The following is a 14,497-nucleotide window of genomic DNA, read 5'->3' as shown; positions in this document are numbered from 1 at the left end:
TTAAATTTTCAAGTGAGAATGCTATAAAATTCTGCAGACCTGCAATCCAACGACTAAAAAACAACTATCTTCCACACAACTTGATCTTGAAAATTAAGTATACTTAAGACATACAAACAGACTCCCATTGAGCTGATGAAACATAGTTCTCAACAAGATACACAGTAAATGGCACACTACTAGAATGAGAATGAAACATGGAACCCAGAGTTGAATTCGGCTGCAGTCTATAACTTAGCACCCTTAAGACCTTAGAGTGACGACTTTGAGCCTCACTTTACAAGAACTAATATCTCCTGCAATGGTGCTGTTTTATGAATCACAGACTCAGATTGTACACTTATTTAAAAGCTGCTGAATAATCAGAACGATGAACATACCAAATAAAAGACATGCCTCTTCCACCAACCAAAAATGAAAAATAGCTGGGACTCCAACTGGCCTCATTTTGCCAGAGAGTAGCTTTTATAAACCTGCCTAGATGCAACTCAAGGTGAAATTTAATTGTAATGTTAACTTGAAGTAGCTTAGTTACCAAGAAATGGAATATTCTGATGAATCAAAAGTTATATGTTTTCAAGCCAGAAGGCTTTGGGGGGTTGAGGGAGGGGGTGTCAGGGAGTGGGAACTGACTAACAAATTCACTCAAATCCAATTATCTTCCCTCCCAACTTCTCCATCAAAAAGCATGAACCGACAACATGCTTAAAGTAAAATACCACATTTCAAAACCATAACTTTTATTAAGCAGCAAGAAATTCATTACAAAATCTCTACATCTTAAAATCTGAGAATCAAAATCTCTCAGTTAGAAGTTACCTTTCAAAGGTTATCTAATACATTGTTTTTCATTGACAACAAAAAATATCTTTAAATCATGTGTGTGTCCATTCCTCCAGACCATTCAAAAACCACCAGAGATGCTGCACAGACACCACCACTGGAAACAGCGCAGCTTGGGGCAGCTGTCAGTTGTTACTATACATCAGTTTCTCGAATTTTTGGGTCTTAGGACCCTTTCACAACTCTTAAAATTTATTGAGGACTCCAATGACCTTTTGTTTATATGGATTATGTCTGCCATTATTTACTACATTAGAAATTACAACAGGGAAATTTTTGTACAGTAACAAGAAATCTATTACATGTTAACATAAATGACTTTTTTAAAAATAACTGGTTTCCAAAACAAAAAACTTAGTGAGAAGAACAGCACTATTTTACATTTTTGCAGATCTCTTAACTCTGGCTTAATCAAAAATAGCTGGTTCCCGGGCTTCCCTGGTGGCGCAGTGGTTGAGAGTCCGCCTGCCGATGCAGGGGACGCGGGTTCGTGCCCTGGTCCGGGAAGATCCCACATGCCGCGGAGTGGCTGCGCCCGTGAGCCATGGCCGCTGAGCCTGCGCATCCGGAGCCTGTGCTCCGCAACGGGAGAGGCCACAACAGTGAGAAGCCCGTGTACCGCAAAAAAAAAAAAAAAAAAAAAAAGCTGGTTCCCACATCTGCTTCTGCATGCAATCCCTTTTGATAAGTTGTTTTGGTAGATGCACAGGAATAAAACCTGGCATTACACCATTATAACTAGAAAACAGTGTTCTAATAGCCTTTTCAAATAACTTTGGATATTCTTCTTTGATATTACACCAAAATGCCGCAAGTGGTAATTTCTTAGAGACTAGTTACAGTATGAAAGCAGAAACTACAGCAATAAACCCTTTGCACTCTTGCATTAAAATCGACTGGTCCACCTTGCACTTTAAATGTACCTTTACCCATGCATGATTTTATTACATCATGATTGGTGGTTTGGAAAATGTGGGTTCACTTAAGATACGCATATCTTCCAAATGTTGGCACATTATTATACAAAATCAAAAAAAGTTCACTAATATCACCATCGATCAAATCAGAAAGATTTTTAATTACTGGGAGGCTGTCAAGTTCACAATGACAGAAACAAGCATTCTAAAATTCTAATTTTTGCTTGAAAGCTCAAATTTTATCACTGGCCACAAACACTGTCAGTTGTTCTTAAAGAGACAGGCTCCATTTTTCAAGTAAATGCTAAGTAGTCAAGTATGAACATCATAGTTCATCAATTGTTCTTTCAGGTAAAAACAGAGCTCAATGAGAAAAGCACTAGCTTAGCTCACAAATCAATCATACATGTGCTCTTCGCAAAACAACCATCCTACTTTTTAGCATACAGCTTTAAGTGTACTTCCCATTTTATCACAACATACTCAAAAAACTCAAGGGTCAAGACTTAATAAAATTAACATTTTTTACTGCTTCATCAAGGACTTTTTTTTCAAACTGTGTGTGTTTGTGTGCATGTGTGTAGTGAAGTAATACAATGACAACTAGTAGAATACAGTGCCTCTGCCTTGATTCTTCCTAAAGCATCACTACCCACCACTGCTTTTGCACCACTGGTGCAAATGTCAACAGACTAAAAAGACATAACATCTCAATATTATGAAAAGTTTGGATTTTATGTACTCCCTAAAAGGATCTCAAGGACCCCTGACATCCAGGCTTCTACAAATCACACTCTGAGAACCACTGCTACATGATATTACTACCCACCAAAAGGTCTCAGTTCTACCTCTTATCACTACATGAAACTACTCCAATTCCCTCTTTTTTTGTGACAACCCCAAAAATATGGAAGAAAAGCTATTGTCTCCCCCAAGTCTTGCTAAGTATCTCTTCCAATAACATTCTACAAATGTGCCATGAATGCTAAGTCACTGATAATGTTTACTCCCCTTAAAGTCTTTTTTATTACCAGTGTGATAACTAGAACTGAGCTGATGCAAATAATGATCTGACCAGCACAGAGTAAGGCAGAAACTGGAATATAGTTCTCATACAGGTCTTATACACTGTATTAATGCAGTAGTTGTCAACAAGATGTTGGCCCCCAAGGTACATCTGGCAATATCTGGACACACTTTTGATTTTCATTACCAGGACATGGGGGGTGGGACTCCCACAATCTAGTAGGTAGAAGTCAGGCATGCTGTTAAACACCCTGCAATACACAGGACAGAATTATCAGCCTAAAATGTGAATAGTACCACCATGAGAAATCTGGTATTAACAGATCCTAAGACTACCAAAATTTTGGAAGCTTAATCACCATGGCTCTTAAACCATACCAGCTTTTCAAAACTATATATGCAATTACATATGCTTTTGGACAATATATGGAGACCTGCTCACAATGTTTTCTAACGACGTAACTTCAGTAATCTGTTTTGATTTCATCCATTCTGACAATTTACCTATACCTTAACCCCCCCACCCACACACAAAGACTTAACAGCCACACCAAACAGGAAAGTGGAAGTCAAACACAATACAGTCTGGAAATCACAATTCAAAACATCAAAGAAATAAAATTAATGACACCAGAACATGAAAAACAAAGAAAGCAAACTAATGAGAAAAAGGGCCTACTTAACTAGGCAGTCTATGGTCTTTTAGTTTACTTTAAAAGGACTATAGTACACATAGGGTTAACAGTAAGAGAAAAGCTAATGAAAAACTGGCCATATTGTTCACATTTCAAGAAACACACTAGAAAGACAATATCCGTGTGTGAGAATCTGCTGCCTTCACTTTGTCTTCCATTTTAAACATCTGCACTAACTTCCAAAGAATGTGAAGCACTTAGGTCTTTAAAGGAAAGGTATACCTCCCTTCCTCAAAGCATGCTGGGAAAAAGCAGGTATAAAAGAACTTTTAATTTCTAAAAAGACATAAATTATTTCTTCATTAAAGCCCTTTAAGGCATACATTTCCTATTACTGATCAATTTTTAATACTGACATGATTATCAGAAACAGCAATAAAATGTGAGCTAACACGAAGAAGTCACATGGCATTACTGCAAACATTTAGGTTTACTTTAATTGCTGCTGAATTGAAAAATGCCACAAAAATCTTGCTTAGACTCGGTTCTCCTAGTAACCCTTTTCATTGTTCCATAAAAGTATGATTCAATTAACAGGGACCTTGCATCTTATAAGATTTTAGGTCTGCTATATTTAATTAAAATTAACAAATATCCTCATTACAGAAATAATATGTTGATAGGCCTCTTAACAAAATGACTAGAGTGGGTGAGAAGGAAGGAGCATGAAATTCCTTTTTAAAATATCGTGTAAAATGGGACAGATGTCTTTAAAGCCTGTTTCAAACTTAGAGCCTCACCTGTAAACAGAGACATACACACATATACACATACATAAATAAAACAGTAAAACTATAATCAGTGATATTTGCAGAAAAGGTGTTTTTACTTAAAAAAAAAATAAAATAAGCGTAAGGTGACCGTTAGGTGTCTAGAAACCCCAAAATCTTTATTCTGCGTTCAAGTAAAACTTCAAGGGTCAATTACACGCTTCGGGGCTACAAAGAGAACTCGGCCCCCCATCTCTCACCCTTGAATCTTCAAAAATGGAAGAAATGCAGTCTCACGATTTAGGCCTCTACTCTGCTGTATACACGCAGAAAAAAAGGCTGTAATCTTTCGATCAACAATGAGTTCTCAAGTTACATCCCATTCTTTGAGAGAGAAAAGAAAAGGAAAACTTCTTTAAAATACCCAACAAGGGGAAAAAAGTATAAGATACAGGCCTAGTGAGATTAGAAGGCACAGATGGACTACAATAAGAAAAAGTCTACCATCAGAAGAACAGAAAGTATCACTGCACATGGAAAGACGGAAGCAAGATGAAATCCGGCGACCCTATCGAAACAAAACCGGGAGAGCAACACGTAACGCAACGCCTTTCGACGGGGGGCACCCGGGAAAGTGCCCCTCTCCTGGCAGCCGAAAGGCTGGAGGGAACGGAGGCGGGGGGAGGGGATGTTCGAACAGCTGGACTCGACGCTCAAAACTGGGCTTTTAACTCGCGCTCAGGCAGGCTGGGACGCGGAAGTGGGTTAACACTGGCGTACGAAGTGGGCATCTAGGAAACGTGAGGCAGAGCTAGGCCGGGAACAGAAGCAGCGAAACGAGCCCGAGAGGCGCCGGGGGACGAGCCCGAACCCCGTGTGCAGACCCCGCGAGGAGTAGGGCCTTCCTCCCCGGCAGCTGGGCACCGGGTTCCCCCCCCCCTTTCTTTTATCGGACGAGGCGGAGGAGCGGGAGCAGTAAGGTTAGAAGCTCCTCCGGCCCTTCCGGAAGGGGAAGGCCCCCGGCCAGACAGCCGCCGAAGCCAGGAAGGGGTGGGGGGAAGCGGGAACCGAACACAAGGGGAAGTGCGGCGGCGAGTGGGAGAGGAAACAGGAAGAGCCCCAGTCCCGCCCGCCTCCCCTCGGGGCGAGGGCCCGGCTCGCGCGCCCCCCTCCCCCCTCCCCTCCCCCGACGCCCCCAAGGCCCCGCCGGCGTGCGAGAGAAAACAGAATACAAATCACTTACAACGGCATCGTCTCCGGCGCCGGCACCGCCCAGTCACTTCCCCCCCGCAACCGCCGCCGCTGCCGCCCTGGGCATGATCCACTGAGGCGGGAGGGAGGGGGGGGCCTGCCTCAGCCCTGGGTCCAACCCCACTCCCGCACCCGCTCCCGCCGCTTTAAGCGCTTCTCCTCCTTCCCCTTCGTCCTAACATGGCGCCCGAGCGCTACCACAGCAACGTTCTAGAACCGCTGACGCCGCTACACACGCTATGCGTGCGCCTGCGCAGCAGCCGCCCGGCCCGCCGCGAAGCCTCACGGGAAGGGTAGTTCGTGCGCCGGCAGGCGCTCCGGTGGCTTCCGCCGCAGTTGTGTCCGGCTTCAGCGGCACACGTAGCGGTTATGGGAGGTATCCGATTGGGAGGCTCTGGGCTCGGGGGTGTCCCTCCTGCCGGGCCGCTCTTGTCGCCGATGGGGGCGATGCAGCCCGGACGGCGCGAGGAAGGCCCCGGAGAGGCGCCGCTTCCGGTGCATTGTGAGGTCCCGCCGTTCTCTCCGCCCGAGGTCGCGGCGGCTGCGCTTCCCCTCGGACCGCGTCGGTGCAGGCGCTTGGAGGGGACCGAGGCGCCCACGCGTGACCCGGGCGCTGGGCTCAGCACGGGGACACTGGGTTGTAACAGGTTACTCAACCTCTTATTTTTTGCAAAGTGAGAGTAATGCCTGCTTCCTAGGGTAATGGCGCCTATTTAATGTGATAAGGCAATAAGGGTGCTTGGCACTGCGGGGGACAGAGGGCGCAGAGACGTCACTAGGACTCCCGCCTTACCCGCTAGACTCGGTTCCCCCGGTACGGAGCTTTGGAGTTGTTCTGTCCACTGAGGTGTACACAGGCGCTCAGGAAATATCTGTTGAATGAATAAATTTGCTGGATAGGATTGTGATGACAGCAGATTCGAGAACAGGAGCTAAATTTATTTCTAACAGCTGGTGCACTGGAACTCACTGTAAAGCTGTCATTCAGTAGAAACGTAGGTGGCAGTAAGCCTTGGGATATTAGCAAAGGCCGTTTCGCCCATAGTTTCCCTGAGGTGGTGTTTTGCAACCCCTTCTCTCCGTGGAGTGGGACCTGGGAGTTACCTGCACACCTCCAGCAAAAGTTGAATAAAGAATACCTGAGACTGACTTGACTCTGATATTCTTTCCCTCTTCGAATATAGAACGCGTTCCAAAGTGTCACACAGAAGATTAATGGAGGGAAAGGGGGGCATCACATATGGGAAAGTTAAAGTTCTAAATTCTTTAAATATGCACTTGTAACTCCTCAGGAAATTTGACAAAAGATTTCCATTTTTTCACAGAAAGTCTAGTGGGACTAGCGTTCTAGGACTAATGAGGGGCTCAGTGGGAAAAGCACAGGATCCAAACCCGCATTGTCCAATAAGGTAGCCATTTGTCACATGCGGCTTGCCGGCACTTGAAATGAGGCTCGTTCATTTAAGATGTAAGTTCAAATCACGCGCAGATTTCAGAGATCTTACTGTGAACAAAAGAATGAAATACCTCACTGACAATTTTTTTATATTGTGTTTTGGATATAGTGCATTAAAGAAAATATGAAAATTTCAACTGTTTCTTTTTACTTTTTAAAATGTGGCTACTAGAAAAATTTTAATTATGTATGTGCCCATCATTTCTACGGAACAGCAATGATCTGGAGACAGACTTGTATTTGATTCTCAATTCTACTTATTCCCTTACCCTCTTGTGGCTTTAGGTGGGGGCCCAGCAATAGACCTGTCAGTGGAATCAATAAAATATTAAAGCTATGGTCTTAAAAATTGCTCATAAAGATAGGCACTGATGATTGTCAAATACTAACACTGTCCCACTTAGATTCTGTGGGGTGGGAGCAGATAAACACTTGAAGAGGTAAGGGAATTATAGATTGTAATAAGAACCATGAATAAAATAAATCAGATGATAAAATTACGGGGCAGTTCAACTTTAGATAGGGTGGTCAAACTAGGCCTCTCAGAGGAGCTGATCTTTGACCTGAGACCTGAAGCCTTTCTGAGAGATTTGGATTTTATCTTTTTGTGAATGGGGAAGACATTGGAAGTTTTAAAACGGGAAGATTACATTGATATTTGTGGGAAGATAAAAGGGTAGGGAATCAATTTGAACTTCCCAGACAGGAACTTCCCTGGTGGCGCAGTGGTTAAGAATCCGACTGCCAATGCAAGGGACACGGTTTGAGCCCTGATCCAGGAAGATTCCCACATGCCGCGGAGCAACTATACCCTTACGCCACAACTACTGAAGCCGGCGCACTCTAGAGCCCGTGCTCCGCAACAAGAGAAGCCACCGCAACGAAGGGTAGCCCACACACCGCAACGAAGAGTAGCCCCCGCTCTCCACAACTAGAGAAAGCCTGCATGCAACAACGAAGACCCAACGCAGCCAAAAATAAATAAAATAAAAGATAATTTTTTAAAAAATATGCTGTGAACTGCCAGATGTTTTGAAGTTGGAGGAAAGATGAGGTGGCTCTTGCCATATTCAGGTAAGAGATGATGAAGCTTGAAATAAAAAAGAAGGGACCAATTTGAGAGAGATTTAGGCAATGTGGTTAATCCTAGTTTCAAGAGGGGAGGGGAGGAAGAAGACAAAGATGATTACTAAGGTTCTGGCCGGGGTGGGGGGGGGGATTAAATGAAATAGGAAACAAGAGGATAACGGGGCACGGGGATGAGGTTGTGAGAGTGGTTTGATATGGGTTGATTCTGAAGTGCTTATGGGACCTTCCGAAAAGTCTCTGAGGCTATTGAAAACATACTCCAGGAGCTGAGGAGAGAAGTCAGGGCTGGAAACAGAGATTCTAAACTCTGAAAGCAACTTGCTCATATTTCGGAATCCTGTTTCAGTTCTGGAAGGGCCTTACATACACCTGGCCACTACAATCTGACCCAACTCCTGTTTCACAAATGAGTAACGAGCTAGGTGGTCACAAATCCCCAACGTTTAGAACCCAATTAAGGATATAATTTGAGCCAAGGAAAGTGGAGAGTGAAATAAAGCCAGTTACCAGTGTTTTGGTTAAGACAATATCCACGTTGTGGTAGCCTTGCCGCACATGTTCTTAGAGTCCCTGCCCACTCCCTCCAGCTGCTGCTGAGGCTGCTTTATAGCTGCAGACTTTGCCCTGCCCCAGGGCCTGCTTTCCACCAGCAGCTAAGAGAAGGGGCAGATGTTTTCTACTGATATCTGAAGTATTCAGATTGCATTTTCCACACAACAATGTCATAAATAGTGGGAAGATTTCTAGGCTGGTTCTCTTAGGACCACAGCGCATGCAAATCACAAAAATGCACAGAAAATATTTTTGAATCTCTTCACATATTGGGAACTACCTGGATTGTTTCAGTGTCATTTAGGAGGTGATCGTTGGAGATACTGTACGATACGGAGATTTTTATCCGAATAATAAACTATAATGACTCATTTGGCTACTAATGGTGCATACTTTTTAAAAATTTCAATCAGGGACTTCTCTCGTGGTCCAGTGGTTAAGATTCTGTGCGTCCGCTGCAGCGGGGGCGGGTTTGATCCCTGGTGGGGGAACTAAGATCCCGCATGCTGTCTGGTGTGGCCAAAAAAAAAGGAAAAAAAATTCCAATCAAAAAGCAGACTTATGAGTCACTAAAGTCAAAATAATAACATAAGCACTTCCATCTAATAGTTCTGTACTCATGAGCTGTCTTTTTATTAAATTCTCATTCCTCTTTTAGATGTTGATGTTTTGAAGAACGTGTCTTCTATCATTTGCATGAAAGGAAGTGTTACCAAAAGCTTGGCCTCTCTGTATACTGGTGCCAAATCAAATCCTGGAGACAGAGTTTTGGGTGAAGTAGAAAAGAATAGCTTTATTGCTTTGCCAGGCAAAGGGGGACACACCAGGCTTCTGCCTCGAAAAACTATGTGTCCCAACCCCAGAGGGTTTGATAAAGGGTTTATCTGACAAGATTCCAGCGTGAGCAAGGCTTGCACTCCCTTAATCTCGTGTCAGGTGGTCTTCTCTTAATCTTTTGTGGTTTTTTTTTTTTTGACTGCATTGGGTCTTCGTTGCTATGTGTGGACTTTCTCTAGTTGTGGTGTGCAGGCTTCTCGTTGCGGTGGCTTCTCTTGTTGCGGAGGACGGGCTCTAGGCACGCTGGCTTCAGTAGCTGCAGCACACGGGCTCAGCAGTTGTGGCTCGCGGGCTCTAGAGCGCAGGCTCAGCAGTTGTGGCTCACGGGCTCCAGAGCGCAGGCTCAGCAGTTGTGGCTCGCGGGCTCCAGAGCGCAGGCTCAGCAGTTGTGGCTCGCGGGCTCCAGAGCACAGGCTCAGCAGTTGTGGCTCGCGGGCTCTAGAGCGCAGGCTCAGCAGTTGTGGCTCTCGGGCTCTAGAGCGCAGGGTCAGTAGTTGTGGCTCGCGGGCTCTAGAGTGCAGGCTCAGGAGTTGTGGCGCAAGGGCTTAGTTGCTCCGCAGCATGTGGGATCTTCCCGGACCAAGGCTCGAACCCGTGTCCCTTGCCTTGGCAGGCAGATTCTTACCACTGTGCCGCGAGGGAAGTCCTTTGTCTCTTAATCTTGATGAGCTTCTCTGGTCCCTTTAATCTTGCCTCAGGTGGTTTCTCGGCTGCTCCTTCCTTGATTAGCAACTGTTCAAATCTGCCCTTTGGAAGAACTCAGGGAAGGTAACGGAGGCTGGAGTCTTGCCTATAAGAAATGGTGGACAAAAGGAGGCCTCCGTGCCCAGGCCTCGCTCGCTTTCAGTACCCGGGGGCCCTCTCTGCCTGCAGGCAGAGAGCACTGGGGGATGTCTTGCCTGCCATACCAACTAAACTGACTTTGTGCCACTCCCAAATACACTCTAAATAAAGAATTTGAATGGTGTTTTGATTAACTTCCTTTTTTTTTAATATAAAGTACTCCAAACAAATTTTATGGGTATTCAACTGGTATTTTTCTTTCCTGAAGTGGATCTAAGGAACTCTATGAACAAATCCATATTTTGAGGAAGAGTTTCTGGGTTTGTTATTTTTTTAACTTTAAGGAAACATAGTATACTTTAGTATTTTTTAAGGTAGAGTACCAACTCCTTTTTAAAAGATTATTAAAGTACGACTTATACAGTAAAGTTTACAAATACTAAGGCATCTGTGCTTGTTCCCCATCTCTGTAGCACTCCCTACTTAGTGGAATGAAGTTTTATCCATGTACACTCCAATGTAATTATCACTTAAATCAAGATGTAGAAAATGTCCAGTCTCCCAGCAGGCTTCCTCCCAGCGGATAACCCTCTATTGCCACCAACACCACCATTACCTGGTAATCACTCTTCTGACTAGTCCACTATGGACTAGTTATATCTGTTTTTCAACTTCAGATACAGTATTTACCCTTGTATCTAACTTCTTTCACTCAACATTTCATCTGTAAGATTCTTCATGTTGTCAGAGGTAAGAGTCACTCTTTTTCATTTCATTGTGGTACTCTATACTACGATGATATATCTTTCTCCTATTGTAGATACCACAGCATATCTTTCTCCTATTCATGGACATTTTGGTTGTTTCTAGTTTGGGACTTTTGTGAGTAATGTTGCTCTGAACATTTTTGTACGTGTCTTTTTGAAGATATAAGCAGTCTTGGGTATATACCCAGGAATGGAATTGCTGGGTCATGTGTATACCAATATTTGACTTTATTAAGTCCTCCCAAATGGTTTTCAAAGTGAGAGCACCAATCTGTATTCCACTCTATAGGTGGGTTCCAGTTGCTCCACATCCTTATCAACACTTGGTGTTATCAGTTCATTTAATTTTGGCCAAAGAGCAGTATCATAACGGAATCTTATTGTAGTTTTCATTTGTATTTCTCTGATGATTAATGACTTTCAGCCTTTTTCAATAGGCTGATTGATCATTTGGATATTCCCTTTCATGGAGTGGAGACTCAAGTCTTCTGCCTACCTTTAAATTGAGTTTTCAGTCTTATTGACTTGTAGGAGTTTTTAACATATTCTGAGTACAAGACCTCTGTCATTTGTATGTATTGCAAATATCTTCCCCATTCTGAGGCTTGTCTTTTCACTCTTAATGTTGTCTTGAGAAATCTTTGCCCACTCCAGGGTTACGAAGAATTCCTCTTACGTTTTATTCTATTCTAGAAGCTTTATTATTCTGGCTTTCACATTTTGGTCTAAGATCCATCTCAAAGTAATTTTATTATACACTGTGAGGTAGAGGTCAAGGTGTTTTTATTTGGGGGGTGTTGTTTGTTTATTTGTTTTTAATATATAGATCTCCTAATCACCTGCAGAATTTATTGACAAGACCGTACTTTCCCCGTTGAATTGCAATAGGGCCTGTGTTGTAAATCAAGTGATTGTAAATATGTGGATCTGTTTCTGGACTCCTTATTCTGTTCCATTGATCTATGTGTCTGTCTTACTTACTGTAGCTTTATAATAAATCTTAATATTTAGAGTGAAGTCTTCCAGGTTTGCTGTTCCTCAAAACTGTCTAGACTATTCTATATTCTAGGTCCTTTGCATTACCATATATATTTCAGAAACAGATGATCAATTTCTACCAAAGAGAGAGAGAGAGAGGGAGGGAGGGAGGGAGGAAGGAAGGAAGGAAGGAACACACTGGGATTTTGATGGGGACTGCATTGACTCTACAGATCATTTTGGAGAAAAATTGAAGTATTAAAACTATTGAGCTTTCGGGGCTTCCCTGGTGGCGCAGTGGTTGAGAGTCCGCCTGCCGATGCAGGGGACACGGGTTCGTGCCCCGGTCCGGGAGGATCCCACGTGCTGCGGAGCGGCTGGGCCCTTGTGAGCCAGGGCTGCTGAGCCTGCGCGTCCGGAGCCTGTGCTCCGCAACGGGAGAGGCCACAACAGTGAGAGGCCCGCGTACCGCAAAAAAAAAAAAAAAAAAAAAAAAAAAATATATATATATATATATATATATATATATATATATATAGCTTTACAAGCCATTAACAGTATATCTCGGGACTTCCCTGGTGGTCCAGTGGTTAAGAATCCGCCTTCCAATGCAGGGGACGCAGGTTCGATCCCTGGTCGGGGAACTAAGATCCCACATGCTGTGGGGCAAATAAGGCCCAGCACCACAACTACTAAGCCCTTGCATTCTGGAGCCCGTGCACCACAACTAGAGAGAAGCCCACGTACTGCAACAAAAGACCCTGCATGCCACAACGAAGATCCCATGTGCTGCAATTAAGACCTGACGCAGCCACGTAAATAAATAAATATTTTTAAAAAAACAGTGTATCACTCCATTTATTTCACTTTTAATTACTATCAGCAGTGTTTTTAAATTTTCAATGTAGAGGACTTATACATCTTTCTTAGCTTGTCCCTAGCTATGTTATTGTAAATGATACCAGCTCTTTATAAGTAATATAGGAATATGCTTATCTAAAATGTAGGTATATATAATGATGTCTATCAAAATTACAGGTATATAGGACATACTGTACAGCACAGGGAATTATACTCAGTATTCTGTAATAACCTATAGGGAGAAGAATCTGAAAAAAAAATAGATATATATGTATGTATAACTGAATCACTTTACTGTACACCCGAAACTAACACAACATTGTAAATAAACTATACTTCAATTTAAAAAAATTACAGGTATATACAGAGGAGGCTTAGCAGTGACAAGCTGGCCTACTCAGATTTGGGGGGGGAGGCAGGAATTGACTTCGGAGAGCCTAATTATAAAATGACACAATGGATCAAACCAGAAATACGAAAAGTCACCTTAAAGAAAGTAAATGCCTCCTAACCTACAAAGACCTGGGAGAGTGAATATATTAATATATCTGAAACAAGAACATGTCAAGGGGAGTCACAGGGGTAAACATCATCGCTGCCCATCCAAACGACGTCTGGGAAAGCACATCTTGTCGGCAAGGACTAGAGCAGCTTGGCCGGCACGGCAGGCATGGATCTATCAAGCCAGCCTGCACTCATGCCTTGTCTTGGTTTTGCATTCACCAAGCACTTCTGATCATTTGGCTTCTGCTATAACCTGCTTCCAAGAAGAGAATGTACTGCTGAAGCGGGTGCCAGTCTCAGCTCACTCAACTATGTTTCTCATTGTAAATAAATTGGTACTCTGTCTTCTCTGCTGGTCTCTTAGGAGATTTGTTAAGACATGTCAGCGTCTCAGGGTCCTATCTATCCTTAAACGCTACTGAGATCACTCTTCTAAACTTGCATGGCTGAGGGCCAGACTCCATAGTGAATTCACCAAAATTGATGCCACTTAGTGAAGCATCTTGGTGACCCTCAGAGTTACTTAAGTGTTCTGTCACAGCCATATAGAAATGTAAATAGACTACGGACTTTGTTGAATAACTAGAGATTTGATTTAGTTATAAAAAACATAGCTGTGTAGCAAAATTTCAGCTAAACAGCTTCATGCACTGATATTTATCGTACCTCTACCATGTGCTATGCAATTTTTTAGTCTGTAGAGAGACAGAAAACAAAACAAAATCCCTGCCTCCGTGGAGGCTACATTTTAGTGAGGGATATAGACAATAAGTACATGGGCATATAAAATGATGTCAAGTGTCAGCAGAGAAAAGGAACAGCGTGGGATGTCATTGGGAGGACAATCTGGGGGGCCTCTCTGAGGAGGTGATATTTGAGCTGAGCCGCGGATGAAGTGAGGGTGAGCTATGTGGATATGTGGGAGCCAAGTTTTCCAGGCCGAGGCCCCAACACGGAGTGCACTTGGCAATGAGGATTTTAGTGAGGGGGCAATGAGGTCACAAGGGGTCAGACTGTATCAGGCCTCGAAGGTCCAGGTCAGGACTTTGCCTTCCCATCCGTGTGAGATCGGAAGGCACTGGGGGGCTTTAAGCAGATCTGACTTGTGTTTTAACAAGATTCCCCTGTTGGGATGTTGAAAGAAGTCACAGAAAGGAGCAGGCCAGGACAGTAATGTTGGAGGGGTAAGAAGCAGACAGACTTCGGATATGTTTTGAAAGTTGGGCCA

At 43.5% G+C, this 14,497-nt stretch overlaps 1 protein-coding gene across 4 annotated transcripts in view; it reads right to left on the bottom strand.

The window, feature by feature from the left end:
• The window catches only part of PAPOLA (poly(A) polymerase alpha), a 57,499-nt gene extending 51,852 nt beyond the window's left edge, over positions 1-5,647 (bottom strand). For all 4 annotated transcript variants that reach the window (XM_030883417.2, XM_030883421.2, XM_030883426.2 and 1 more), the window contains exon 1: positions 5,435-5,647. In XM_030883417.2, coding sequence (XP_030739277.1) covers positions 5,435-5,442 — 8 coding nt within the window. In that variant the 5' untranslated portion in view covers positions 5,443-5,647. The remainder of the gene's footprint in view (positions 1-5,434) is intronic.
• Between the last annotated feature and the right edge of the window lie 8,850 nt (positions 5,648-14,497).

Source organism: Globicephala melas, chromosome 2, assembly GCF_963455315.2.
Source record: "Globicephala melas chromosome 2, mGloMel1.2, whole genome shotgun sequence".
Lineage (NCBI taxonomy): Eukaryota > Metazoa > Chordata > Mammalia > Artiodactyla > Delphinidae > Globicephala > Globicephala melas.
The sequence above is the reverse complement of the archived record's forward strand: the minus strand, read 5'-3'. Positions and strand labels throughout refer to the sequence as shown.